At 56.5% G+C, this 26,024-nt stretch overlaps 10 protein-coding genes across 10 annotated transcripts; 5 read left to right on the forward strand and 5 right to left on the reverse strand.

Annotated features, from left to right (window-relative positions):
- Nucleotides 1–112: 112 nt before the first annotated feature.
- On the reverse strand, nucleotides 113–1,414 carry LY79DRAFT_669597 (pectinesterase; the record flags this gene model as incomplete). The annotated part of the gene is made up of 2 exons (XM_060563666.1): nucleotides 113–528; nucleotides 598–1,414. 2 exons carry the CDS (start codon nucleotides 1,412–1,414, stop codon nucleotides 113–115), a joined length of 1,233 nt encoding a protein of 410 aa, XP_060414342.1.
- Nucleotides 1,415–2,181: 767 nt separating this feature from the next.
- LY79DRAFT_553392 (polygalacturonase) lies at nucleotides 2,182–4,148 on the forward strand. Its single transcript, XM_060557777.1, has 4 exons — nucleotides 2,182–3,090; nucleotides 3,163–3,672; nucleotides 3,735–3,836; nucleotides 3,895–4,148. Exons 1-4 carry the CDS (start codon nucleotides 2,503–2,505, stop codon nucleotides 4,036–4,038), a joined length of 1,344 nt encoding a protein of 447 aa, XP_060414343.1. The 5' UTR covers nucleotides 2,182–2,502; the 3' UTR covers nucleotides 4,039–4,148.
- A 1-nt stretch (nucleotide 4,149) lies between these two features.
- On the reverse strand, nucleotides 4,150–5,398 carry LY79DRAFT_631788 (GNAT domain-containing protein). The gene is made up of 3 exons (XM_060562182.1): nucleotides 5,182–5,398; nucleotides 4,968–5,121; nucleotides 4,150–4,909 (listed from the first exon to the last, which is right to left on the reverse strand). Exons 2-3 carry the CDS (start codon nucleotides 5,072–5,074, stop codon nucleotides 4,276–4,278), a joined length of 741 nt encoding a protein of 246 aa, XP_060414344.1. The 5' UTR covers nucleotides 5,075–5,121; nucleotides 5,182–5,398; the 3' UTR covers nucleotides 4,150–4,275.
- Nucleotides 5,399–5,820: 422 nt separating this feature from the next.
- On the forward strand, nucleotides 5,821–8,625 carry LY79DRAFT_515099 (POPLD domain-containing protein; the record flags this gene model as incomplete). The annotated part of the gene is made up of 1 exon (XM_060554680.1): nucleotides 5,821–8,625. The coding sequence occupies one exon, from the start codon at nucleotides 5,821–5,823 to the stop codon at nucleotides 8,623–8,625; it is 2,805 nt and encodes a 934-aa protein (XP_060414345.1).
- A 105-nt stretch (nucleotides 8,626–8,730) lies between these two features.
- On the forward strand, nucleotides 8,731–9,119 carry LY79DRAFT_193636 (uncharacterized protein). Its single transcript, XM_060551410.1, has one exon. The coding sequence runs from the start codon at nucleotides 8,837–8,839 to the stop codon at nucleotides 9,032–9,034; it is 198 nt and encodes a 65-aa protein (XP_060414346.1). The 5' UTR covers nucleotides 8,731–8,836; the 3' UTR covers nucleotides 9,035–9,119.
- A 729-nt stretch (nucleotides 9,120–9,848) lies between these two features.
- Nucleotides 9,849–11,087, reverse strand: LY79DRAFT_515102 (RNA polymerase II transcription elongation factor-domain-containing protein; the record flags this gene model as incomplete). The annotated part of the gene is made up of 2 exons (XM_060554681.1): nucleotides 9,849–10,846; nucleotides 10,931–11,087. 2 exons carry the CDS (start codon nucleotides 11,085–11,087, stop codon nucleotides 9,849–9,851), a joined length of 1,155 nt encoding a protein of 384 aa, XP_060414347.1.
- A 2,106-nt stretch (nucleotides 11,088–13,193) lies between these two features.
- LY79DRAFT_515113 (2-methylcitrate dehydratase) lies at nucleotides 13,194–15,073 on the forward strand (the record flags this gene model as incomplete). Its single annotated transcript, XM_060554682.1, has 3 exons — nucleotides 13,194–13,478; nucleotides 13,633–14,410; nucleotides 14,460–15,073. The coding sequence occupies 3 exons, from the start codon at nucleotides 13,194–13,196 to the stop codon at nucleotides 15,071–15,073; spliced, it is 1,677 nt and encodes a 558-aa protein (XP_060414348.1).
- Nucleotides 15,074–15,961: 888 nt separating this feature from the next.
- On the forward strand, nucleotides 15,962–16,915 carry LY79DRAFT_669603 (SH3 domain-containing protein; the record flags this gene model as incomplete). The annotated part of the gene is made up of 2 exons (XM_060563667.1): nucleotides 15,962–16,015; nucleotides 16,163–16,915. 2 exons carry the CDS (start codon nucleotides 15,962–15,964, stop codon nucleotides 16,913–16,915), a joined length of 807 nt encoding a protein of 268 aa, XP_060414349.1.
- A 2,333-nt stretch (nucleotides 16,916–19,248) lies between these two features.
- On the reverse strand, nucleotides 19,249–21,702 carry LY79DRAFT_193870 (major facilitator superfamily transporter). The gene is made up of 6 exons (XM_060551412.1): nucleotides 21,333–21,702; nucleotides 21,203–21,259; nucleotides 20,634–21,144; nucleotides 20,431–20,561; nucleotides 19,773–20,370; nucleotides 19,249–19,699 (listed from the first exon to the last, which is right to left on the reverse strand). Exons 1-6 carry the CDS (start codon nucleotides 21,481–21,483, stop codon nucleotides 19,375–19,377), a joined length of 1,773 nt encoding a protein of 590 aa, XP_060414350.1. The 5' UTR covers nucleotides 21,484–21,702; the 3' UTR covers nucleotides 19,249–19,374.
- A 1,701-nt stretch (nucleotides 21,703–23,403) lies between these two features.
- Nucleotides 23,404–25,532, reverse strand: LY79DRAFT_515096 (IBR domain-containing protein; the record flags this gene model as incomplete). Its single annotated transcript, XM_060554679.1, has 2 exons — nucleotides 23,404–24,880; nucleotides 24,937–25,532. The coding sequence occupies 2 exons, from the start codon at nucleotides 25,530–25,532 to the stop codon at nucleotides 23,404–23,406; spliced, it is 2,073 nt and encodes a 690-aa protein (XP_060414351.1).
- Nucleotides 25,533–26,024: the final 492 nt, after the last annotated feature.

The raw sequence follows: 26,024 nt of genomic DNA on the forward strand, positions 1-26,024 counted from the left end.
GAGGATATCTTCTTGTAACAGGAACGATACCATTAGTTTTCTATTGTCTAGAATCATTCCACCTGTACCAGCTCTTGACCCGTCCGCCAACGTCTCCTTCAAACTTCTGACATCATGCCGTTCTCAATACACTCTGGTCGATCCACGAGACGAAACCAAACTCGCCCTCAGCCGTCTGGAACACGTCGGTGGGGTTTCTGTAGGGCTTCACGGCCGCATCATCAAGCACCTTGGTGACGTTGCTTGCCACCATCTGCTCAGGCGTCCAGCCCGGGCCGCGGTCGTTGAAGACGGCCATGAAGGTGTAGTTGTTGATGCGCGGTTCTGTCGTGAGCCAGGGAATGTAGCCCTGCGGCTTGATGCTCGCGTCAAAGTAGGTCTCCATGAAGATGGAGCGGTGCTGGGCATTCCAGGGCCGACCGAGGGGGCAGTCGCCGCGGATCGTCTGGGCGATGGAGGCGTTTGCAGCGATGGCCTGCGAGTCGGAGATGTAAACGCCATACTTATTCTCAAAGGTTGTGTTTGTGCCTGGGAGAAGGTGTCAGTCAAGGTCCGGGGCCTCGAGCGCACGGGAACGGGGGAGCGAAAGAAGCTTACCCTTCCAGGCAGTGATGCCGCCTCCGCAGTTGCGCAGCGAGAGTGTCGACTTCTCAATGTACGCCGTGCCAAAACCGTACAGGAAGTCCACCTGACCCGCAATCACGTTGTCGAAGAAGTAGGCGTTGCCCAGCTTGCCGACATACAGGGTGTCCTGGTAGCTGTACAAGCCGCAGGAGTAGAAGCCGGCGTTGGCCCTGCTGACGCCGACGGCATGCGCAGGCCCGTTGGCGAAGGGGTACTCGTCGTTGCGGAAGTCGATATTGTACGCCCGGAAGTCGACGCAGCCGAAGGGCGTATCCTCTGGGACGGGGAAGCCGGTGGGCCCGGTGCCGGTAAGGGTGGCGTTGAGGTTAGGGCCGACGGTCAGCACGCTCGTGTAGACGTTGTCCGGGAACGCGACGTCGTGGTTCGCGGCGTTCCACCACACCTGGACGTCGTTGGCATTGGAGTCGGTAGTGTTGAGCGTCACGTCCGCGTAGAGGTCGCCCGAGGCGGGGCGGTCCGACATGCCCAGCAGGGTCAAGGGTCCAAAGCGGGTGACATTGAGCTGCTCCGTGTAGCTCCCGGGGGCGATGAGGATGGTATAGGGGGTTGTGTTGTTGGGCAGAGAGGCGATGGCGGCCTGGATGGAGGTGAAGTCTGCGCGGGTCGAGTTCTTGCTGACGAAGAGGGTGTTTGGGGGGCAGCCTGCGAGAGGGTTTGACGTCTTCTTCTGGCATGCGGCGTATGTCTTTGCCGGGTCCAAGGCAGCGATGAGGGAGGCCCAAGAGATGAGGGCCCCCGAAAGCAGGATGAGGGAAACCGAAGTCTTCATTATGACACAGCTTCGCGCGGACCAGATACTAAAAGACGAGTGCTGCCGGGCCGGACTGGAGGAGGGTTGAGGAGCATCCAGATCCAACTCTGGACCCGGAGAACTGGTTGTTGATATATACCACGTAGCTTCCCGCTGTCCATTGCTACCCAGAGCACCCGATTTTCCCTGGTGGATTACCCGGGGAAGACCTCATCCCCAGCTTCCTGGGATATCTTTTCCGGCACCCCCCTGCCCCAGAAGAGGTCGCTTGCAGGACCGGCGCGTGGATGAGGGTGGCGGCGAACAGTTGCAGTAGAAGCGCCGGCGCGAGCGGCATTGATGCCAGAAAAAAGGACTCGCAGGTCAACGCGGGGTAAGGGGACGGAGATGTTACCCCAGAAGCCCTTCGTCCTCGGCACAGGATCGTGACGGCCCATGGGGAAGGGTGTGGATATGCCGTGTCATGCTGTGAGTCTAGACGCAAGATATGCGTGCCTAGGGGCACTCGACGGCATGGAGAAAACAGGGGTAGAGCGGAAGATAAGGAGGTCGGACCAAACTTTGGGGCTCTGCGGATGGAAGAACTCGAGACGAAGGTTTCCACGAACCACAGCGCGAGCCGAGAAAGGTCCCTGGAGCCGGCCTACCGATCATCCTGATGCTTGTCGATGGAGAGACCAGCCCCCTGTACACTGGGTAATTAGCACTACCGTAGGCGAAACTATGATTGATGACCGTTCGGCGTTGATCGTCCACTCCAATTAAAAACCCGCTCAGAACTTTTTGTCCGCCCACCCATCATATGGACCGGAAACCCGCATCCTAGTGTCATATTTCACGTACAGCGACCCGAATCCCTTCCTTCGGTGGCATTGGTGGTGGATACCTACCAGAATGATGCATCTTAAGTCCCCCCGAGACGAACCATAGCATGACTACCCCATGATATAAGTCCTGCTCCTCCTAGGGTAGCAATCACCGCCAGTCTCGAGGAAGAGTATTGCAGCACAGCATCGCTCGGCAGACACTTGACGCAGAAACCCGTACCGTAGCCAGCCACCACCACATTCGTTTACGGCCTAGGTGGTCTGCTACGTACCGTCCTCATGGTCGCACCAACTCTCTTCAGTGGTCTCCTGGCCGCCGCCCTGGTTCCCCTTACCCACGCCGCCGGGTCCTCATCCGCCGCCCCCTTGCGCCCGGACATCAAGCCCGCGCCCTTCCATCCGGGTCCCGCCTTCCCCACCTCGGCCCCGAGGACTAAGACGTGCATCGTGGAGGCCGGCGCCGCCGGCACCGATGACGCCCCCGCCATCCTCAAGGCCTTCACGGACTGCAACCACGGCGGCACCGTGGTCCTCGACTCGACCTACAACATCTGCTCGCCCCTGGACTTGACTTTCTTGCAATCCGTTGACGCCGCCATCACTGGCACTGTCAACTTTTGCGATGACATTGACTATTGGCTGCCACGGACCTTCAAGTACACATTCCAGCTGTCCTCGTCCATGTGGAAGATTGGTGGCACGGATGTGAACATCTATGGCAACGGTGCCGGTACGCTCAACGGAAACGGCCAGAAGTGGTACGACCGATTCGCCTCCAACGCCACCCTCCAGAGACCCATCTTGCTTGTCACCGATGGCCTTCACGGCGGCTCCATTACCGGCCTGAACATGGTCAACTCGCCTCAGGTATGGTCCAGAAACACCGAGACTCCGGACCTCCCTTCCCCCAAATTATGAGTCTCACTAAGCTCCGCGCAGTGGTTTAACCTCATCGCCAACAGCAGCAATGTGCTCATCTCCGACATCACCATCAAGGTCGGCTCGATCTCCAAGAACCCGGCCAAGAACACGGACGGTTGGGACACGTACCGCTCCGACTCGGTCGTCATCCAGAACTCGCACATCGACAACGGCGACGACTGCGTCTCCTTTAAACCCAACTCGACAAACATTGTCGTCCAGAACCTCGTCTGCAACGGATCCCACGGCATCTCGGTCGGCTCCCTCGGCCAGTACGTCGGCACATTCGACGTCGTCGAGAATCTCTACGTCTACAACACTACCATGTCCAACGCCTCCGACGCCGCCCGCATTAAGGTCTGGCCCGGCATCGACACACCCTTCCAGCCCTCGCTTTCCGGTGGCGGCGGCTCCGGATACGTCAGGAACGTGACATACGACGGCTTCCACCACTCCAACAACGACAACGTCATCACAATCGACCAGTGCTACGGCCAGAAGAACCAGACTCTCTGCAACCAGTATCCTGTAGGGACTCTCGATCCACCGTGAAAACAATGTTAACATACAAGTTTGCTGACACTTTTTAGTCCAACTTGACCATCAGTGACATCTACTTCAAGAACTTTGACGGCACGACCTCCTCCAAGTACAGCCCCCGTGCGGGCACTCTCGTCTGCAGCAGCCCAGCGGTAAGACCCTCTTGTCCCTCGGATCTGCAAAAAGAACAAGTCACTGATGCTGTAGCAGAAATGCCTTAATATCAACGCATCAAAGATTGCCGTCAAGACCCCGACTGGCGCGAACCCACAGTGGTTGTGCGTTAACCTGGACACCGGTCTTCTTGACATCAACTGCGTGACCAAGGTGGCCAAGAGATTGGTCGGGATGTAAACTTGATATTCATTCTTTATGTTGATCGTCATGTTTCAGACGTTGAACTCATTAGTCTGCTCCGGTCCCTAGGCCGTGTTCTCTTCAAAAAAGGAACGCTGTGCACATGTTCTGAAATTGATTATATTCAATGTCATTGCGATCGTTCCGCTTCTCTTTTGTGCAGTTGAACAATACACTCAACCTCTAGTGGTTCGCTCTAACAAACTCTCCATTACATGAAAGCCTACCATCCGCTCAACCCGATTCAGCGCTGGCAGAAGGCTTGTCCAACCTCCACACAGCCATATCTCTCTTCTCGGGAAACCGCCACACTTTGACACTCTCCTTGGCGACGGTAACAAGCTTCCCGCCGCACTTCTCTGCCACTCGTATGCTGCCCAGGTTGTCCGGGTCCACCTGGGCGACGAGATGCGTGATCTCAACCTCGTCAGCGTCCCCGCCGAACCCCACAACCCTCGTCATCGTGTTTCCGTCTCGCGTCGATGTCTCATCCCTCGACAGGCCAGACCTGGCTTCATGGTTATCCAGGGCCTGCTGAACGAGCGTCTCTCCCCTCGGCGCTCGGCGCGGCTGGCTCCAATAGATGTCCAGAAACGCACATACGGCACGCGTGGCATACCCCCTGCCCCAGCAGTCCGACCTTAGCTTGTAGCCGATCATCAAACCCCACGGCGACGCCCGAGTCGTCCTGACCACACCGATCATTTTCGACGTTGCCGTCGCCGGCGTGGCGTCGTGGGCGCCCTGGGGCGGGTGGTTTGACGACATGATGGCACAGCTGACGAGCCACGGTTTCCCTATATCCTTCGCGAAGGCTTGGGTTAGCCGAACCGCTGTTGCTTCGAGGGTGGCTGTGGAGCGCTGGGAGCTGCGACGGGATGTGAGTCATGGATGGCGGATAGTGGGTGGAGAGTAGGGGCCCTCACCTCCAAAAAGCAGCTTGCTCGTCTGAGCAAAGTTCGTGAAAGTCCTGGAGATGTTTTTCATCGAGGGGCTCTAGCCAGAAGTCTGGCTTGGAGGATTGCGATTGCATGGTGGAATTGGAGCAAGACCATGAGAAGTAAGCACGCGGGGGAAAGCCTTGCATGCGGCATGAGAGAACGAGATATCAAGCCGTTCCACAGGTCGAACAACACTTACGAGGTGCCGGCTATAGCAGGTGTAATCTAGACCTTTAATGGAAGACTCATCGATCCAGTGAGTCACTTTGAAGGGCCGGCCAGGGAAGTACTAAGTTCTGCCGAAGGATTCAGACCGTACATAAGGTAGCTGAAGTTACAGAGTCGCCGAATCCTCAAGACAGCTGACATTCAAGCGCGAGAAGTGAACGCGGTTAAATATATCTGTAGTTGATCCTTTTCCAAGTTAGGGTCACTAGAGTGCAACTTAGATCTTGCAGATACACGACGTGCCTCGCTTCGTTTGCATTGATAATCCCAGACCTTACGCCGATTCTGAAGTCATGTAACAAGCCAATGATCCGCAGATGCGCGTACTCCAGACGGCCTTAGAACTCAAAACTCAGCTGTTAGGGCAGGGGAGTTGTCTGTCACATCCCCGCTTCTTGCCTTTGCATGCAGACCATGCAAATGTTGTCAGCGCGCTCCGAGGCCGAGACGCATATACATAGGGCCTGAGCAAGAGTGACAGTGCTGACTAAGCCGACAGGGGCCACCCTGAGACCCCAGTTTCGATGCACGAAAAGTTGGAGAGTCACCACGCGACGAAGCCCTCTGAAGACAACTATTTCATACCCTCGGATACGCACCATGACCCGCGATGTCGGCAGCAGGTCCTGATTCAAAACCCTTGAAGTCCGCCTTTGCGAATAAACGAAAACAGGGCCCCTCCGGCGACAATGGCTCACGGCCGAGCAACGGCCGCGATGGAGGAAACGGCGGCGGCGGAGGCTGGGCGCAGAAGCGAGTCAAGATCCGCAACGACAGAGAAATAGCGGCACAGCCCTCCGACGCGGCCCTCAAGGACGGCGAGCTCGACCTCCAGGCGTTCCTAAACGCGCGCGAATTCGAGATCAGGGCCCTCGAGGAGAGCATGCGGCACACTAAGGCCGAGGCCACGAGCCGCGCCTTCCAGCAGGTACCCCGCGGCATGCGCCGGCGCACGGCGAGCCACAACGCGAAGAGGGTGCCCAAGCGGCTGCGCAGGCGCGCGCTCAAGGAGATGGTCGAGGACAATACGCCCGTGGTGGTGTCGAAGAAGCGCAAGCCCAAGACGACGAGGGCGCGGATCCGCGCCGAGACGGCCAAGAGGTTGGGCATCCTCGCGGAGAAGAAGCGGAGGAGGCAGATGAAGGCTGCCAAGTCCAAGGCCAAGGACGGCGAGGCGCAAGAGGAGGTTCCGGACAAGAGCAAAATCACAGTCTCGACCCGGCCGCCGAGACCCAAAATCCGGCGGAACCAGCTCAACGACCCTCCACAGCGCAAGTCCAAATTCAGGAAGCGCCAGATCAACAAAACATGGCTACCGACGCACCTATGGCACGCAAAGAGAGCGCGAATGACCGAGCCCAAGAACCCTCTGTGGCGGTTCGCGCTACCCCTGACGCCCAACGAGAAGACGTACCGAGCGACGCATCGATCCCAGGGCGAGAAGGGTGTCGTTGTTTGGGATACGAGCTATATGAGCACGATCGGGCTCTACGGCGGGGCCAAGGGCGTGGAGCAAGCTCTGCGCAGGCTTGGTGTTACACAGGAAGGGTGTTGGAACGACAGGGGAGTCAATTGGAGAGCAGGTACACGACACTGGACTGGGTTCCTGAGCAAAGAGGTCAAGGGTGTGAAGCGAGACGTCTGTCCAGCGACGATTGTTTGGAACCCGGAGACGGTCGCGGAGCAAGCCGGGGATGAAGAGGGAATGCAGACGAGCAAGAGCCAAAGGCAGGTCTATATCAGGGTGCACCCTTCCGCATTTCTCGAAATCTTCAACGACCTCCTCCGGCTGGTTAAAATGCAGAACCCCAGACCCTATATAGAGGATCTGCGGTTTGAGGTCGGCAGTATTGAGCTTACCGGCCCTGCATCAACAGAGGCTCTCCTGGGAATCCTTCACCCCTACCACGTCAAAGAAGGATCCAGGGAACAGCATGCGGAGATCTTCGGGGGTCTGACCAGTGTTACGAGCCCCGCAACGCTTCCCCGGAACGCCGTCCTGGGATTTTCCATTATGGACCCGCGTCTTCGATACCCCCCAAGAAAAGTCAGTCAACCGAATCCGGATGACGAAGCAGAGCAAAACAGGTCGATGGAGCTGCTGGCGAACTGGCCGGCGGCCGTAGGCCTGAAGCCATATGGCCTCTTCCAACGAGATGCCCACGCTTCAGCGACCCGATTACCGTCGCAAAAGTCGATTGACAAACGGAAGGGAGCTCGGCGCCCGGGAACGGCCCTCGACGTCTCCGACGCGGACCCACCGATCCCCGTCCTCCTGCTCGCATCACGCTCGAACGCTACGCAGGCCCAGGGCAACTGGACGGTCCTCGTCCCGTGGCGATGCGTCCAGCCGCTGTGGCACAGCCTCGTCCATTTCCCCCTGAGTTCGGGTGGTAATCCACGCTTCTCAGGCCTCGACGAGATGAGGCAGGTTGCGTTCGAGCGCAACCTGCCGTGCTTCCCCTTCGACTTTCTTGGCACAGACGCCGGCGCCGAATGGGAGCTGGAGCAGCGGACTAAGCGGAAGCAGGAGTGGGAACGCCGGCCGAAGAGCAAGCGGGTGGCGTGGGAGTCTTTGGACTTGGGCGCCGGTCGCAAGGGAGAGGTGGGCAGCGGATGGGCGTGCGATATGGAGGTCTTATTCCAGCACAAGACGGACGAGGGTCGGGCTTCACCGCGCCCAGATGCAATGGACGTGGATAAGCCCTCGCCGGAGAAGGAGAATGCTTCGGATCCCACGTCGACACCAGAAAACTTCCTCAAGACGCTCCATCAAGTCCGAAAGGACGCATTCCACGCGCACACTTCCGCGCCAGCATCTAACCCCTTACCGCCCCGCTCCGTGATCAACGTCAAAATCGCCATCCTCAACCGCGGCGTTGCGACAGCCTGCGCGAGGATCTACCGCCTCCCGTCACGTCCCGCTCCCGCCCATCCGGCCTCCTTGGTCGAAATCCCCGCAACGGCCCCGCCACCTCCCAAGACCATCGATGGTTTGCCCGCCAACCTTCGCGAGCAGTGGCTTGCGACATTGCCTAGCCGGCCGCTGTGCGGGAACAGCGGCAAGTCGAAGCAGCAGATGCGCCTGCCGGCGAACGCCGACCTGCAGACCCGCAAGCAGATGCTGGCCAAGACGCTTATCGCGGCGCCCGTTGAGGCATATCCGTCCCCGAAGCCGAACCAGACGGACATGAACGGCCACCCGCTCGTGCCGGACGAGGCAGACCTGATCGGGTTCGTCACGACGGGGGCGTACTCCCTAGGCGAGGGACGGGCGACTGCCATGGGGTGTCTTTCCGCCGAAAGGGCTGCGCAAGCGATGGAGGTCGGCGGGCCGAGAAGGGAGGGCACGCTGTGTATTGTGCGCAATGCTGGGGAGAGCGTCGGATGGATTGCGCGTTGGGAGGCTGTCTAAAGCTCTTTGGCCGCTGCCATGCCGGCGACAACTTATGACCAGACGCTGAGGGTGGATAGCGGGGTGTAGAAATCGTGTGTTATGGCGGGTGGCGTACCCGCAACTCGCATGCTCGGAGGCATGGCATGCTCGCCCAGCTGCAGCGCGACCAGCGTCTTCCACTGCAGCCCGCGGGGCCGCGTGACGTGCCGGACGTTCAACTAGCTGCGCGATGCGACCAGGGAGGCTCTCGCATTTGCTTGCTCGCTCCCGCACACTTGGCGTCAACGCTAATCGCAGCGGGCTGAATGGGAGACGTCGTCGCAAAAGCGCCGCCGATCAACGAGGGCCGCAAGCACCAGAGGGCGGCGCCGGCGGACGGGAGGAGGATCAGAAATGGAGGGGTGGAGGGCATAAGATACCCAATTAGACTACCAAAAGCAACTCGTACTCCTAACCCGCCTGATTGCTTGCCCCTTTTCTCGTCCATCATCTAAATACCATCTATATGAGTTGGGCTGTGACACATTTGCCCTCTATTGATACCTAGACCGTAACGCCTGCATCATGGCGCCCGAGCCCCTCCCGACGCCGGCCTCCATCATAGGCGGCCGCCTCCGCGTCGATTTCCCACCATCCCACGACTTCGCAGCAGCCGCAGCCCTTTCCTCCGACCAACGCAACAGCGGTGCCGCCGCACTAAGGGCTCCCTATTCCTGTTCCTCCACAGCGTCGCAACGTCCGCCCTTTTATTCCTCACCGGCAACGAGACCGGGCGAGGGGTTCGAGGAGGGCCCCAGTCGGCGCTAGGAGGCACGTATGGTGCACTGACGAAGTCGCGGGTGTCACGGACGGGATGCTGCGGGGAAGAAGCTGACGAGGGGCACGCGGCACGGCGTCGTCTTGTCCAAGGACGGAGAGGGGGTTTGATGGGAAAAGCCGTCATAGTGGACAACTGTCGGTCGGACATGTGTATATAGCAAACGAATCGCGTCTGAACTGCAAGGTATCCTGCCTGGTATACCGCTGTACCTATTCAACCGGGCTCATGGAGGGCAGCCACCCCGAGCGCGTGTGAAACCCAACAAAATGTACATCCAAACTCCTTTTGATCCTGGTAGTAACGCCGTCATTATGTCCCTGTCAGACAGCATCCCACTTTAACGGGTGCTGAGTCTTCGGTTCCAAATTCACGATAATCTCCGACTTTCGCCTTTCATAATGTCCAACACAAAGGTCTTTGCTTAGTCTTCCTCGCTCACCTCACTCTCCTCGGCGTCGCCGCTGTTTGCAGCCTCTAGCTCCTTCTCGAGTTCCGCCTCCAGGTCGTCTTCCAAGGCATCCTCAAAATCGGGCTCGGAATCAACCTCCATCTGCTCGGCATCGTCGTCCTGATCTTGGTATTGATCGTTGTGGAAATGGTGATGTTGCTGGTGCTCCTGCTGCTGCGCCTGGCCGTTCATCGGGCTCGGCAGATTGAAGTTTGCGAGATCGCGCTCCTCCAAGTCCGACTCGCCATCTGCGTCGTCGGCCTCAGAGTCACGCAAGAAGTCAGAGAAGCTGCGGACCTGGATGTTGGGCGCGAAAGCGGGCGAGAAGTCGGCCTTTTTATTCTTGTGTTCGTCAGGGTACTCTATCGTCAGTCCGAAATCGTCGTCGTCGTCATCTTCCTCGTCGTCGGAGCCGGCTGCCTTGCGTGTCGTCTCCTTCTTCTTGGCCGGCGCGGTGGGCTTCGCGGGCACGGGCGGTGCGTCGTTGGTTGGGAGGGCGAGGTGGATGGGCTCGCTCTTCTTAGCTGCCGCGGGCTTGCGCGGCTTGGCGGCGGCCTTGTTGCTGCTGGCCGAAGGCCTCTTTGGTCCCGACGAAGCCTTTGCGGCAGGTTTTGTGGAGGGTTTGTCTTTGCTGTCGGCGGCGGCGGTGGGTTTGCGGACCTCGGGTGTGGCGGTTATGGAGGTATCGAGCTGCTCGAACTGCTGGCGCAGGGACTCGGGGTTGTCATTGGACGGGGTACGAGTGACGTTCATATGGAAAGTCGAGTCGACCTTGTCCAGGATGAAGACCTTGCGGGCTGGGTCGAAGTAAAGGACGTACTGGTTGTCGTCCATGGTCCGGGTGCCTGCGTAGCCGTACATGCCATTGTTGCCGTCAGGAAACGAGAGGTCGAAGTCGGACTTGCTGCCGGGAGTCTCTGGCTTTAACCTGGCGGTGCCGGGTTCGGAGGTGAGCTCTGGCTTGTGGTTATCTGTGATATTTGCACAAAAGGTCAGTCTGCTGTGTCGTGGCTCGCCACAACCAAAGTGACCTGGAGAGGTAGATAGATGCCTACATCGTACGGCGGTAAAGACCTCTTTCTGGGTGCGGCCGAGGAGAGTGTCGCTCAGGATGACGGGATATTTACCCGTCTTGGTCGGGTCGATAAGGCCGTTGGCGGCACCTGACTTGGGAGCCGCCTTTTCCCTGTGATTTGGGCGAAGAGCCGACATGGTGGCGGCCGTCGCGACACGAGAAGAAGTCGAGGCCGACGTGAGGAACAGAGAGTGGAGGAAGGGGGACAGACGACTGGCCGATGATCGTTGATGCGAAGTGGAGAGAGATGACCTTGTAGGGTGGTAAGCTACAGCGTTGGATGCTGGCGGACTAGGTAGGCTGGGGATCGGCTCCCTTTGAGACGCAGGCGGCTGCGCGTGCTGTGCTGCGCTGCGCTGCGCTGTGCTACGCTGTGTCGGGCGGGAAGGGCGAGACCGCAGGTGGGTTACACTGCTTTGGATGAACGTTGGGTTGACCAGGGGTCCAGCCGTCTAGCGGGAAAGAAGAGGAGGGGCGCCAGAGTCAGGGCAGGGAGAGAAAACAGTAACGGACGGTCGGTTGATGGGGAAGGGGTTTTCCCTCTTTCTTCTCCTCCTTTATTCTTCCTTTATTCAAGAGAACTGTGACAGACGTTTTGCCCGTTGCTGGCGCTGGCGTTGATGTCGAGCGTCGAAGTTGTAGACAGCACAGGCTCTGGTGTTGAAGAAAAGATTAGAGAGAAGGGTGTCGTCGCTTAATTAGTCCATTTGTTTCCATTCACTGCACCAAAGGAGAGTTCGCTCCACAGCCACATCCAGTGACTGAGAACCAGGCCGACGCTTAGGCGCCTTATTCAGCGGCAACGAGGTTACAGAGACATACGCCTGCCACCAGGAGCATCTTGTGCATCCGCTGTGTGGCTGGATGCCACTGATCAATAACCAGTGTTTGTGAACAGGAGCCTCTGCCATCAAAATTCCGCTTAAACTTGGCCTCTAGTAGATGCAACGCGCCCCCGCATCCCCACCCGGAGGTAGCAGTACCTATATCCTGCTCTTGACCGATATGTCGTAGAACCATTCTAGACCTTGTACCTAGATGAGCGTGACTGCGCTGATGTAATTATTCATCCACGTGCCTCGTGAGCCAGAATAGACGAATTCGGGATCAACCTCCGTCTAAATGTGAGCTCGAACTGTAGTACTAAGAAGCATGTCAACGAGCGTATCGCTCGCATGTCGCTTCCGTCAGGATATTCTTCCTTCTTGTCTTTCGATTTATCTGTCTCCTTTGAAGCGGACCATATTCAATTGCTGTACAAGTAATTAGTATGAGATATCCGAGTCATGCATGGGACCACTACAAACAAAGGATACAATGGACGAGGAGGAGGGTGCCTACTATTATGCCCTGCCTCCATGGCCCCAAACTCCGCGATAAGGATCGAGCTTATCCTTATCCACTGGCCGCCGCTAGCCGAGGCGCCTTGCAGGTTTGGCTCGGCGGTACGGAAAGGGCTGGGCATGTCTGTGACATTGGTGATTCTCAGCATGGCCTTCGCATGCCCGCTTGACCTTGGCAGGTTTCCTCGTCAGAGGGACCATCGCCCTTTTCCAAGTTAAACCACCGTCGATTGATTGGATCTTCAATTGAACAGAAAGCTTTGATGCATCACCAATCCGTTCCCTCAACTCAAACGGGATGGGATACAGCAACGAGTACACTCCATAGTATCCGTACTTAGGCAGGCTCAACATCGCAGGGGGAGGGGAAATGCGCTGGATCGGGGTTGCAGCAGAACCACGGCTCTCCACATTCCTCCCCCAACCTCGCCCATGTTGATGTCAAAGCTTCCCCGCCGTCTGCCCCCAGGCCAACCAACTGCTTCTCCTCTCCCTCGTCCCCTCTCCGGGCCGCCTCTCAGTGTGCTATCGCGGCCCCCACCAGGGGTAAGCGCAGACAACCTCGGATCAAACAGCCACACAAACTTCGGCAGCCCGCGGCATTCCTAGTTCTGCCCTTCCGCCTGAGCGAGACAACCTCCAGCTTCGCTACGGGCTAAAAATTCATAATCCTGCAGGCCTGTGTTTTATTTCTTCTCTCCATCTACCCATCTTCTTCCTCATCTCGATTGAAGTGTCCGGAAACCCGAGATTGAAATTGAAAGACACGAGAGAGAGAGAGAGAGAGAGAGACCGTTGATACTTAGGGCCGTCCCCCGTTCTTTTGTGCTGCTGTCTGCTCTTGAACTACTCTTTCCCATCTTTCCTCCCAATCAATTGGCCTGCATAGTCCTCGCGGTCATGTCTGCGGCCATCAACCGAGGTCTTAGGACAGCTTCCCGTTCGTTGCGTCTCCAATCGCGAAGTGTCCGCTTGGCTACTCCTCTCCGCGCCGCAGTCGCCTCCACTACCTTTGCCGCCTCTTCTGCGACTCGCTCCGCACCTCAACAATCCCACACCTTTTCAACCGCATCTGCCAGACAGAGTGCAGCACCAGCCATGGCATCCGAGGCGAGAGAGTACGATCCCGAGATCAGGGACATCGCAAACTACGTCCAGAACTACAAAGTCGATTCCGACCTTGCTGTAGGTTTTCCTTTTCTTTTCTTCCATCTTCTCCCTTCGTCTTTCTTCCCTTGGTTGTCTAGCTCTCTCGGCTGGCAACCTGGGTGACCCGCCCACGTTTTACCCCGCGTCACGGCCAGATCGCCGCCGCTAACCGCCATTCCCATGAGAATAGTTCGACACGGCACGATGGGTTTTCCTCGACACTCTAGGCTGCGGTCTCGAGGGCCTTCGCTTCAAGGAGTGCAGCAAGCTACTGGGCCCCATTGTCCCTGGTACCGTCGTTCCCAATGGTCCCAAGGTCCCGGGTACCAACTTCCAGCTGGACCCCGTCAACGCCGCCTTCAACATCGGTGCCATGATTCGCTGGCTCGACTACAATGACTGCTGGCTCGCTGCCGAATGGGGTCACCCTTCCGACAACCTAGGCGCCATCCTCGCTGTGGCTGACTGGATCACTCGTACCAACAAGGCCGGCGGTAACATTGCCGGTGGCAAGCAGTTCACCGTCCGCGATGTCCTCGAGGGCATGATCAAGGCCCACGAGATCCAGGGCTGCCTGGCTCTCCTGAACTCGTACAACAAGGTCGGCCTGGACCACGTTGTCTTGGTCAAGGTTGCTAGCACTGCTGTTGTTTCCAAGATGCTCGGCCTTAGCGAGAAGCAAATCGCCGATGCCGTCACCCAGGCCTGGGTCGACGGCCAGAGCTTGAGAACCTACCGCCACTCCCCCAACACCATGTCCCGCAAGTCGTGGGCCGCCGGCGATGCCTGCCAGCGCGCTGTTAACCTGGCTCTGAAGGTCATGAAGGGCGAGCAGGGCATCCCCACAGTCCTCTCTGCCCCCGTATGGGGCTTTTACGATGTCCTGTTCAAGGGCAACAAGTTCGAGTTCCAGCGCCCCTACGGCAGCTACGTCATGGAGAACGTTCTCTTCAAGGTCTCCTACCCTGGTAAGGTTAATGATCAATGCTTGGAGGCCACTTGACTGACAAAACATAGCCGAGTTCCACTCCCAGACCGCAGTCGAGGCGTCGTCCAAGATCCACCAGAAGCTCAAGGAGATGGGCAAGTCGGCGGCCGACATCAAGGGTGTCACCTGCCGCACGCACGAGGCCTGCATCCGCATCATCGACAAGCAGTTCAAGCCCATGGACAACTTCGCCGACCGTGACCACTGCATCCAGTACATGGCCGCGACCATGCTTGTCTTCGGCCGCCTCGAGGCCACCGACTACGTCGACGGCAGCGAGGCCGCGACCTCGCCCCTCGTCGAGTCCCTGCGCCAGAAGATCAAGTGCGTCGAGGACCCGCAGTTCACCAAAGACTACCACGACCCCGCCCTGCGTACCATCTCCAACGCCCTGACAGTCGAGTTGAACGACGGCACCGTGCTGGAGGAGATCGTCGTCGAGGCACCTCTTGGTCACCGCCTAAGGAGAGAGGAGGCTAAACCCGAGATCTTGAAGAAGTACAAGAGACACTTGGAGCCCCACTTCGATGCCGGCAAGGTCAAGCAGCTCGTCGACCTTGGCCTGAACCCCAAGGAGCTGGAGGCAACTCCCGTCGACGAGTATGTTGACCTCTACGTCGTCAAGGACAGCAAGTTTGTCTAGGCGCTTGAAGAATGAAACAAGGAAAAGGCTGGATACTATAGATGTTGTGTCTTTACCAAATTTAGAAATGGAAATCCGACAAAATAGTATATTGGCGCTCCTCCAACGCTCCATCGTCTTGGTGTGATGAATCTCCGTGATCCGGGTGGTGTGCAACATGGCCGGTCAGTGCACCCGGGGACGGTTGCCTCTGAAAAAGACGGGCATGAGGGGTTGGCAATACGAGTATTGTCCGGTCACAGCGACACGCTATCAACTTGTCGCTGACGACTCCCTGCAGATAGGCGGCCCCCGTCCCGATTCGGACAGGTGCAACTAGAGGGGCCCGCGGGACCGCGACACCGCCTCCCGGGGTTTAATTGGGGAATGGTTGGCTCTTTCGTAAGCCTGGTGATCGCCAAGCCCCATACTCTGAGCTGGAGTCTGGGCGGGTTCGTTCAGTGGGGCTTTTGATGGGTGTTTTCTCCTGTAACGGGTGGGGGGGCACGGTTAGTTCGGTTCGCTGACTGTTTTGGGTTTCCTAGGCCAGACACTATCCGTTTTCCAATGCTACCATCAGGAACCACACAGCAGGAGGAGGATGGGTTACCTAAGCCGCACTGCCCAGTCATCTTGGTGCTCTTGGCCCTCCACCAAGGCGCCACTTTACTCCGTGTCGGTCTCCTGTTCGGACATTGACTATACTCCGTCTCTCGTCTTTGTTTGTTCCGGAAACAACGTCGCCTCCTTGAATTTCAACGCCCGATTCCCTCTTTTGCTCGACAACAGAAAGAGACCTTGAATTTCTCTTACCTAGTTTCGACGATAGCCGCCATTTCCGTGTCGTACGAGTGACTTTCGATACGCAGTCCAAACCTTAATAGTGGGGTACAGCTTTTGGCAGACAAAATGGACAGACAAACCATCATCGAGACCAACCGGTCGCTGCGCACCATCAAGAATGTGAGTTCGTTCTCGCCAGTTAGCCAACGGTACCGGGTCCGAGGCGGGTAGGCGGATCGACTTGGATCAAGCCCAGCCCAACTCTTCACGACACCCGCCCGACGAATCCGCGGAACTGCAGAGACACATGTCTGACAACAATCCCAGGAACTCGAGAACCTCCTCGAGAAGGGCGTCATCTCGGAAGCTGCCTACGACAACATTCACGCCACTCTTCCCACCGAGACCCCCCTTCACGGCGCCGCATCCCGTGCCGCAAACAACGCTGCAACCCCCGTCCAGAACAACAACCCCACGTCGCCTCCCCCCACCGAGGCCATGGCAGCCCTGAATGTCAACCCGACCCCAGCGCCACCGTCCTACGCTCAGACAGGGCCTCCGTCTCTGCCGGCGCGCACCAACGAGAAGCCCATCATTGCCCACGCCCGCGCCCTTTACCGATATGCCGGCGCCGACGCCCGCGACGTGGCTTTCGAGCGCGACGACCGCATCGCCATCCACGAGTACATGAACGCCGACTGGTGGATGGGTCGCAACCTCCGCACCGGCCAGGAGGGCATCTTCCCCAAGACGTATGTCATGGTTGAACAGGACTCGGCCAAGGGCGCCTTCGCACCGCCGCCCGCCCAGCCTCAGTATGCGCCTCAACAGAACCAGTGGGCTCCCCAGCCGCAGTACGGCACGCCCCAGCCGCAGTACGCCCAGCCCCAGGGCCCGCCGCCTCAGCAGAACCCGTACAACGCCGACGTGCCGCCCCAGGCCGTCGCTGAGCAGGGCACCGGCGGCAAGGACAGCAAGGGCGCCGAGATGGGAAAGAAGTTTGGCAAGAAGCTCGGAAACGCCGCCATCTTCGGTGCCGGTGCCACCATCGGTTCCAACATTGTCAACAGCATCTTTTAAGCGTCGCGTGATGGCGATGGCGAGCGAGATGCAGTTGAAAATCAGACGGTGCTTCGGGTTGTGTATATGGCTGTTCTTGGTTTGAACCGTCAACGGAGAAGTGTTGGCTGGGAGACTTGGAGAACGTAGACTGCTTTTTGCTTGTTTGGGGTAAACCTTCCCTTAGATGCCTATTTCTGGCGAAAGTACCAGCCGAGCCGCGACCGGCCCGGCTACCCCTTACTGGATGGACGACTGCGTCGATGAGAAGTTGCTTGCACGGGAATGTTGCACACATGGCACGCTCATTTCTGTTTTTTACGTTGGGAGTATTTCCGCTTAATGGTCATGGGCAAGGAAGGCGTTTAATAAACATCTGATATTTCATACCATGAATCGCCTCTAAGGTGGTGACCGGGGTCTGGCCTAACGTCATGGGGCTCTACGTCCACCAAATTGACTCACATCGTAGCAAGTTATCCATACTGTCGGGAGTCTAACACTTGCAAAAACCCGGGGCGCACCCAAGGGCTCGGACATTGTTGACTCTTCGCGGAGGAGAGGACTGGTGTTCCGAGCAGACATGGGGCAGGGCAGAACGTCCGAAGGGTCGCGAAACACCCAACGAGTGGCCAGTTAACGGGCAGTTTCGGGCCAGCCTCGAAGCCTCGCATTGCGCGGGGTTGCGGTTCTGGCATGCGGAACGGAGAGGGCTTGCGGACGCGGGAACACACGTCAACCCCTCAACCTTCCAAATCGCGGCCCCCTCGGACCCTCCTTCATACATCGCCTACCCCACGGACTGGCCCATTAATGAGGTGCGTGTCAGACCTCGTCGGGCACCCGGCAGCCCGAGGCGATTTCCGAAAGCGGGCGGGAGGGGGCTGAGTGTGCCATGCTGTTGGTGTGTGGATTAATGCGTATGTGTAGGTATGTTTGTGTGTGTGTGTGTGTGAGTGTGGGATGCTCAGACGCCGCGTCAACAACTGTGAATCTGAGAAGAAAGTGTATCGGAGGGCTGCGTGAGGTCCGGGTTCCACTCACCCTTTTCCTGTTTTACTGGGTAGTCTCTCCTTTGTCAGCCTAGACATACGGGAGGAAGGGTTCATGCATTTGAGATTCCAGGATGCCATGGCTTGGCACGGGAAGTTAATGAGTCCTGCCACGCTGGGCCTTGCGCCTCGATGTGACTCAAATCACTCGAGTCAAAGACACACCCACACACACACACGTAACATGGTACACCAAGGTTGTGTGTAAGAGAGTCTGGGGAATCGCCATGAGCCTCCACTCCCAGGAACTCTCGGTTTCCCCCGTCCCAGGCACTCGGATCTGGTACCATTCGGCACCATTCTCTCGTCGATCACCCCGCCGGATCAACCCGCTCCCCGCAACGAGTTTCTCGAAACTTGTCGCGCGCTCAGGGGGGGGGATGGGGAGGGTTCCGTGGGGTGGAAGTATTGTCAGAAGAGCATGTCTTAGCTTCGCACACAGCAATTTTGGAGCATTTGCTACCAAGTCCACGGAACCAACACATGCCCGATTCGGAGGCCTGACTTTGCGGATTCGCTCGCCTGTTATTCCCCCCCCCCACGACTAACTCGTGAGATATTCTTCTCATGAACGGGGAGGGTGGCCGATGGAGAAACCCAGGGGTTGAAGGCCGCGCTGTAGTCGCCAAACCTCAAAGTTCGGCTGGTGCTGTCGGTTGGCCAGGGCAAACCGTGGCGATAACAGGAGGAAACGACATGTCACAACCACCGTCTCACGATATGGGCGCGTAACCTGCACTGGGAAAACCAGGATTCTAGAAGACCAAAAGAGGGTTGATATTCGTTTCCGACTCCCTGTATCCCTCCCCCCCCTACACCCCCTCCCGCGAAGGCGAGAAACATGCCTACAGTACCTTAGAGAACATGTCCTCTCCGCCCCACGCAACGTATGCAAAGGGCCTCAAACAGCCTCCGTCCGGAAAGAAGGACCGCCGCCGCGGACGCGCTCGGCCAGGGAGGCGTGCGTGACGGCGTTTCCCTGCTGAGGGAACGTCGAGTGAGAAAAGACAAAGAAGAGGAAAGGAGAGCGGAACACACTAAAGGAAAAACTAAGCCGAGTAGCAAATATTCCAACTTCTCAACCCCTCCTACCCCTCCCCCTCGGATTCCGATGCCCTTCCAAATTGCCATATACAGGAGACGCACCAAAATCGGGTCCCGGGCGGGTCTCTGGTGAAGTTTTACACAAGATCATGCCCGCATGCTTTCCAGACAACGATGCAGAGGCTGCTAGCCAGTCCCGAAATTTTGCTCCATCTCTATACTTGACGCTGAAGTGCTCACTGTGACGTGCTCTTCGGAGTTTTTTTTTTTCGTGTTGAACACTCTGTCGTTTCTGTCGTACGCCTGCGTGCCATGCGCGAACTGCTCTTTCCAATTCACCACCGCCTGGTCATCGAACCCTCTCGAGAATGACGACCTGAGCCTTTAAATTGGTCGAGGCATGCCGACATGAGTAACCATCTTCTCATCCTGCCACTGGCCCGAGCGCTCGTTGTTGTTCCAGTACTGTTCGTCGTCCTCGAGAACCTTGGCCGGCTTGACGCTCGGCTCGAGGCGGCCGGCGGTCCAGGAGCGCATCGGCTTGCCGTACTTGTACATGACGGGCAAGAGCATGGTTACTCCTGCCAGGGCAGCGCTGTAAATGCCAAAGTTCTTGAAGAAGCCGAGCTGCTCGATCCAGGTGGTCACGTTGAAAGACATGATGAAACCGACGATGAGGCGGGCCGAGGAGACGTTAACAAGCACAGGGCTGGACAAGGCATTAGCAACGGAAACCTAGAAGCAGGGCAGTGTTTCGTAAACGGGGATTGAAGAATACATACCCGGCATATCTGGGATAACTCTCAACCAAGTAGACGGCGAAGATGGTGTTAGCCGTCAACAGGCCGAAGCCGACGAGGAAGATAGATATCAGCACAACAATGGATGGGAGTTCGCGAATGTGCTCCCCAGCGTAGCCAAACAGGAGCGGGCCGATGATGGAAGCCAAGAGTGGAAATATGAGACTGACGAGATGGGCCTCAGGCTCGCGTTGGCCACCATTACGCTTGGCAAGCCAGTTGGAGATCCAATCTGCAACATAACCGCCAAAAAACCAGATAAAGGGACTGGCAATGACGATAGGGATGACGATGAAGCCTAGAGTTTCAAACTTCCAGCCGGCAGCAATGAGAAGCGAAGAGGCGACTTGGCTAAGAGCACCCTGCAGGGATACAAGGATGGAGTTGACGATGATGACCCAGATGATGTTGGGGAATAACGTCGTCTTGAACATGTCGATGGTAGATTGCTTCGCCTCCTTCCACTCGTAGCCGTAGTTCATGATGCCGAATTCGTCCCAGTTGGAGCGAGGGCGGTAGGTCACTTCATCAATACGGGGGCGAGTTTCACCAGGACGAAGAGGGTAAACCTCCTTGCCGGCTATTTGCATCATTAGCATGGACCGCATCGTTTTTATGACCAGATGTCTGCTCAACATACCCAGCTCATCGTCGCTGCGTATCCAGCGAGTTTCGGGAACTAAGAAAATGAGGCCGATCCAGGCGAGCACACCAACACCGGAGGTGATCCAGTAGATGAAGCGCCAAGTAAGACGGGAAACAATGATGGGACTATTTCAACGAGTTAGCTCGATCTTTGGGAGGGGTCAATGGTCTAGGGAGACAGAGATCCATGGTACGCACCTCGCGATACCCAAGCTCACGACAAGGAGACCCTGGGAGGCGCCAACAGATGAAATGGCCTTGTTGCGCTGATGAATGAACATCATGTCCTGAATAATCAATGGAATCAAAGCCTCGACAGCCCCTGCGCCAAAACCTTGGAAGCATCGAGCAGCCAGATGGCTTCCGAGGCCCTGAGAGAAACCAGCCCAGAGACCCCCGGTCCATGCAAGGAACCCGGAAAGCAAAAGCACGGGGCGGCGGCCAATGGCGATCGAAAGCGGCACCAGCAGGTAAGAACTCAGTCCATTGACAAGCAGCGGAACAGAAGCCAATAGTGCTACTTGATATAGGGGCGGTCCGCCGAGACCAGAAAGGATCTTGATGGGGTCCAAGTTGACTTCACCGGGCTTGTTCAATGCCCCTATATCGATTTGACTCAAAATGTGAGGGTTGATACCGGAGTACTCCAGCACAAAGATGGGCACCAAGGCGCCCACAATGAACTCGGCGGCGAGGGCCAGTGACCCAACTTTGGAAATGGTTAGCATCTGTCAATAATCCAGATGCACAGTATGGCCATGACTTACAGAAGCAAAGTGCTGCGATGGCAACCCATTTCCTCCAGGTTGGCAAGTTCAATGGATCTACACCGCGACGCAAGTTAGTGTCATCGTTTCGTCTACTCCCGAATGGCCGTTCATGTAGCTGAAGACTGACCCTTTGGATCTGGTGTAGGCATCGGCACAAATCGCATGTTGTTGCCATCAAACAACCTTGACGATCCCACCACCAGTTCTTCTGGGGCTTCGACCCTTGGCGCATCGGCGAGGTTGTCCGTAGACTCGGTCCAGCCGCTCTTTGACGCCATCTTGAATTCCTGTTGGAGGAAATGGTCTAAGTGGTCAAGATTTCTCGTCGTCGCCTTGCGCTTCGTCCGGTCGTTCTCAAGATATGAGTGATGATGTATCGTGACATGTACCGGCTGATTCAGTCGTTGAAAATCCTTTGATAGCCGAGTCGCTCTTGTATTCCTCCCAGCAGAATACAGTCGTACAGCCAGGAAACGAAAGTAGGTACTCGACGCAATGGGTAGCGGTGGGTTGTTTGGTGTTATAGTGCTGCATGTTGCCGTGCGTGACAGGTTGGCACGAGGGGCGAGCGCTCTGCCATGGGCCGGCCGCGGTTAGACGAGTAGTGTAATCTGAGACGAAGGCCGATGTGTGCATCCGCGCAACTGTTTGAGCGCACGGAGCGTTGTATGGGGGGCAAAGAAGGACTGTATCGAAGCATTACCATATTGGTCAACTCATGCGGATGTTTGGGAATTGAATGATTTAGGCAGGATCCGCAGCTTGGAATCAACTTGATCCTGGCTTCGCCTGTGTTCAAAAGTCTTCCTATTCGGGATGTCCATCAAGCTGCGTACGTTGTCCTCAGTTGGATCTAATCGAATAGTTCTATAGGTATAAGGACCTATACAAACAATGTGATGGAGTTTGAGTTGATCAGCTCGGCGCCGATCCGAACAATCAACCTTCCGACGAAGCCGTGATGTTTGGACCCTCATGATCAGGATATGGAAAGATTCAATTTAACTTAATGTCTCGATGGGGCCGTTGCTCTTCCCGGCGGCTCGACCAGAAAGAGAACTGCGCCTTATCATTCGACATAAGTTCTAGGATCATGGCATCCAAAGCAAACGACAGGCTATCATACTTCAGGAACGCCCTTCTCAAGGCGTCTCTGGATTAGGTCGGGCCTTGCGAGAGTCGAGATGGAATGGTCGCGGAGTGACGGCACCGTTAGTCCAGTACCGTCACAATCCCAACTTTGTAAAACTCTCAGGTACGGCATAGGAGTTTGAGTTGTTGCGATGATTGGGTGTGTTGGCCTCAGAATCTGTTGTAGCTGAAACACCATTATGTTCTATGCAAGGTCAACCCTAGGCTCCCCGCCTTGAGCCTCAACCATTTACTTCGGCAGAACCGGCAACTTACTTTAAGCCGGCCAACGACAGAACATCGCTCGGCTGCTTCCCCAGAGAGGGGAGGTTGTTTTAAACAAGCCGACAACCGTACTTTGCAGCGCGTATGAAGATCAGTTAGCAGTCTCACGATATAATCATCGGATTCATTTGAGAATCAAACCTAATGCGAAGTCTTCCAAACATGCTTCGACAGATACGAATGGTTACTCAAAGAGGGACGTGGGTCGCCATCTTCGGCCGCCACTCTCGGCCCGCTTTCACAAGCTACCGTTCATGGGACGGGCCTCGGGCCAGTCTTCCAGCTGAAAAGCCCCAAGGACTGTAGGCTTCGGACTGCACCCAGAGTCCTCATGCTGTTCTTGTCTCTGTTTTCATTTGTCAACATTAATCGCTCTTCGGTAATAAGGTAATATCAAATAAATTCGTCCATTCTTCCTTGATCTCGTTCGTCGCGCTCGCTAGCCGACGCTACGTTATCTGCCCGTCTGTATCAGGAAATGCTGCCATCCGTCTGTCTCTCCATCCGTAATCGTAAGCAAATATGAGCCGGGGAGATTTGAATGCTCTCCGAATTGTAGTAGACTCAAGGAAACCTCTGTACCAAAGTAATGCTTGTGCAGGCACAAGCCCCCAATGAGTGGTATCTGTGCCTGGTATATGCCAGCCCTTGCAAACTCCTGATAAACACCATCGCCATAGGTATCTGTGCGCACAACGTGTAAACCCAAAGAAAAGATGGTTGCAAGTGATGCCGTGATAATCGAAAGCAAACACCGCCGATGCGAGCTGGTGGTAACAAGACTAGCCCTCGCTTGAAAGAGAACTGGGGAGTGGCGCCAGAATCTCGTCCTGCGTCTCATTGTCCTCAGGCCATACTGGCAGTGCGAGTGACGCATACTGATCCCCGGTTTGCTCTTCCAGCTCTTTACGCAAAATCTCTATCGCCATCAGCCAGCGTCGTTGTAGCCTCTGTTTGCGGTCATTAATAATCTTGACCAGGATATCTTCTTCATGTGCGAAATCCGTTGCCAGATTCTCTATATCCTGTTCCTTCTTGATGAATAGTTTCTCGAGTTCTTGATCCTGTCGGTCCAAAAGTTCCTCCATGCGCTTGGCCTGACGGTCTCGCAAAACGTTGATTTTGGCCTGGTGTAAGCGTTCCATGCCATCTCGTAAATTGTACTGTTGCCCCAATAGGCGAAGGTCTCTCTCCGTAACGGTTCTGGGCGGCAGATTGGCGTTTGTAGAGCGGCCGAGCCCATCGCAGTATGCCTCCATGTGCTTCAGGCGAATCTTGACGCTCTTCTCACTTTGGTCGAGGGTTGACCTCAGATCCATCTCGGCTTCGATCTGGCGTTCCTCTAGATGAGTGGCAGTCTTCGCATGGCGCTCTTTCATCTTGTCAATTTGGTCCGAGTACCTGTCGGCCAATGCCTGTTTTTTCCCGGCTTGCCTTGTACACATGGCCCACTTCATCTTCCTCGTGTACACCCGAAATCGGTTCAATTCTTCGCGCATCTCGCCCTGCAGCTTGGTGAATTGCGCGTCGGCTTGGGTGCGTTTTTCGGCTTCGATCCTTCGAGCAGCTTCTGCAGCAGCGGCAGCTTCTTGGGCAGCCTTTTCTGCCTCAAGTTCAGCATTCCTGGCTTCTTCTTCCATCCTCCTTCGCTCCAGTTCTTCGTCGCCGTTGCAAAAGTTGGGGCAACCCACAGACGGGTCCCATATAGCACCGCAGATGTAGCAAAACTGGGCCTTACATCTACAGGTCATGTGAGTGCAGCCTTGACTCAACTCAACCAATGTCCGGCACTTGTAACACCTTCGCCAGCCCGATTTCTCGCCCATCTTCAGGACCGCTTCCAACTCCCAATCAGACGGGCAGTCCTTGCCAACGGGGTGAGCGTTGCGTTTGCACATCACGCAGACTCGTGTCCGGCACTTGCGACACACAACGTCAAAAGGGTGCTTCGGGTCGATCCTGTTACGAGGGGGGATGAATTCGCCACACGCTGTGTTCGGACAGAATATCCTCGCTTCCCACGGCGTGCTGAATTGCAGAACCGACTTTAGAAAGGCATGCTGCTCCTCCCGACTGAGGATCTTCTGAACGATGGACCCTGGAATCGGCTGCGTGCAGCATCGAGGCGGCATCTTGGATTCGTCCGTCGTTGATTGCTGAATCATAATGCTGAGACACTCGGCACAGTATGTATGGCCACAAGGCAAGCCGTGCAGAGAATTGGACTTGTTGAACTCATTGCGACAGCATATACAATAGCTATAGTGTCTTCTGTTAGCAGCCGAGGACGCATATAGTCGAAGTGCTGTGCTCACATTGTAGATTCCAGCATACCAGAAGTCCTCTTGCGTCGTATCTTCCGGATGCCCTCCTTGATACTGAAATAACTCCTCCGTGAAGAGACGCTGAATAAGCTGTGGGTTGAGGCGCCGTGGGTAATGGATGGGGATGCTTTTTGGATCTTGGGTTGGTCGATATTGGGGTCTATCTGAGACAGGTACTTGTCGTATTGGGAAAAGCCGAGGCTCTTGGATCGTTTTCTGGCGAGGGAATGCGGAGGGGTATCGGCCGTGATGGGAACTGCGTGCAGAGACGGATGGGAGGTGAGGGTTGTGCTGGCGGAATTGCGCGAGGCGGTCGAGAAGGTCCGGACATGCTGTGTTGCAATGGTAGAAGTCTGCGATTCGGCGCTCGAGGTGTTACGCTTCTCGGGTGATAGTCTCGATATTGAAATACCCAGGGCATTCGCCTTTGCGATCAACTCCTCCTCGATAGCTGCTTCCGACACTTCTGGCGTGAGGTGGAGGACCTGGGTAAGATATTCCGCCTCGTCGTCTTCGATAGATGGCAGAACGGCCGTCGAAGGGGCCATGTCGGGGGTCGAGCACGTCTGGCCGGCAAGCGAGGCCATGACGGACAGAGTGGGCAGAGCAGAAGGGAATAATGGTCAAGTCAGCGCAGCGTGAGCAGAGGCATCGTGGTTCGGCTCGGTGCGTCGGACAGCCTCTCCCAACCTCGCCAGTCAAACAATGTGGCAAGTAAAGGTCGTAAGACTAGTTGCCAACTAATGCGCAGAGGGGTTGAAACGGCAGTTGTGAGTATTGGCTTGACATCGAACGGATAAAGCGAAGCCGGAGAAAGGATGAACCCACGAAGTAGGGCAACCCACAAGGTTTGGCGAGCAGTTGGCAAGCAGCAGCAATGATAGGACGAGAGAAGGACGAAGGTTCCTGGGTGGTGGCCAAGGGCAAGGAAGACCCAAGGACGGGAAGCGGAAGGAAGTGTAGTCGGTATGTCGTGGTACTCTGTAACGTGCGTAGAGGATTGCTTCTTGTTGTTTTGAGCCTGGAAGTGAGATAAGCGAACCAGGAATGGGCCTAGGCCGTGAATTGAATGTGTCTTA

The sequence above is a fragment of the Colletotrichum navitas genome, assembly GCF_030913465.1.
Source record: "Colletotrichum navitas strain CBS 125086 chromosome Unknown LY79scaffold_28, whole genome shotgun sequence".
Taxonomy (NCBI): domain Eukaryota; kingdom Fungi; phylum Ascomycota; class Sordariomycetes; order Glomerellales; family Glomerellaceae; genus Colletotrichum; species Colletotrichum navitas.

Coding starts and splice junctions, on each gene's coding strand:
- LY79DRAFT_553392 (XM_060557777.1), top strand. CDS start 2,503: ATGGTCGCACCAACTCTCTTCAGTGGTCTCCTGGCCGCCGCCCTGGTT. Junction 3,091..3,162: donor ACATGGTCAACTCGCCTCAG/GTATGGTCCAGA, acceptor AGCTCCGCGCAG/TGGTTTAACCTCATCGCCAA. Junction 3,837..3,894: donor TCGTCTGCAGCAGCCCAGCG/GTAAGACCCTCT, acceptor ATGCTGTAGCAG/AAATGCCTTAATATCAACGC.
- LY79DRAFT_193636 (XM_060551410.1), top strand. CDS start 8,837: ATGCGACCAGGGAGGCTCTCGCATTTGCTTGCTCGCTCCCGCACACTT.
- LY79DRAFT_193870 (XM_060551412.1), bottom strand. CDS start 21,483: ATGGCGTCAAAGAGCGGCTGGACCGAGTCTACGGACAACCTCGCCGAT. Junction 20,562..20,633: donor GTGAGCTTGGGTATCGCGAG/GTGCGTACCATG, acceptor TCGTTGAAATAG/TCCCATCATTGTTTCCCGTC. Junction 20,371..20,430: donor ACGCAGCGACGATGAGCTGG/GTATGTTGAGCA, acceptor TGATGCAAATAG/CCGGCAAGGAGGTTTACCCT.
- LY79DRAFT_631788 (XM_060562182.1), bottom strand. CDS start 5,074: ATGCAATCGCAATCCTCCAAGCCAGACTTCTGGCTAGAGCCCCTCGAT. Junction 4,910..4,967: donor GAGCAAGCTGCTTTTTGGAG/GTGAGGGCCCCT, acceptor ATCCCGTCGCAG/CTCCCAGCGCTCCACAGCCA.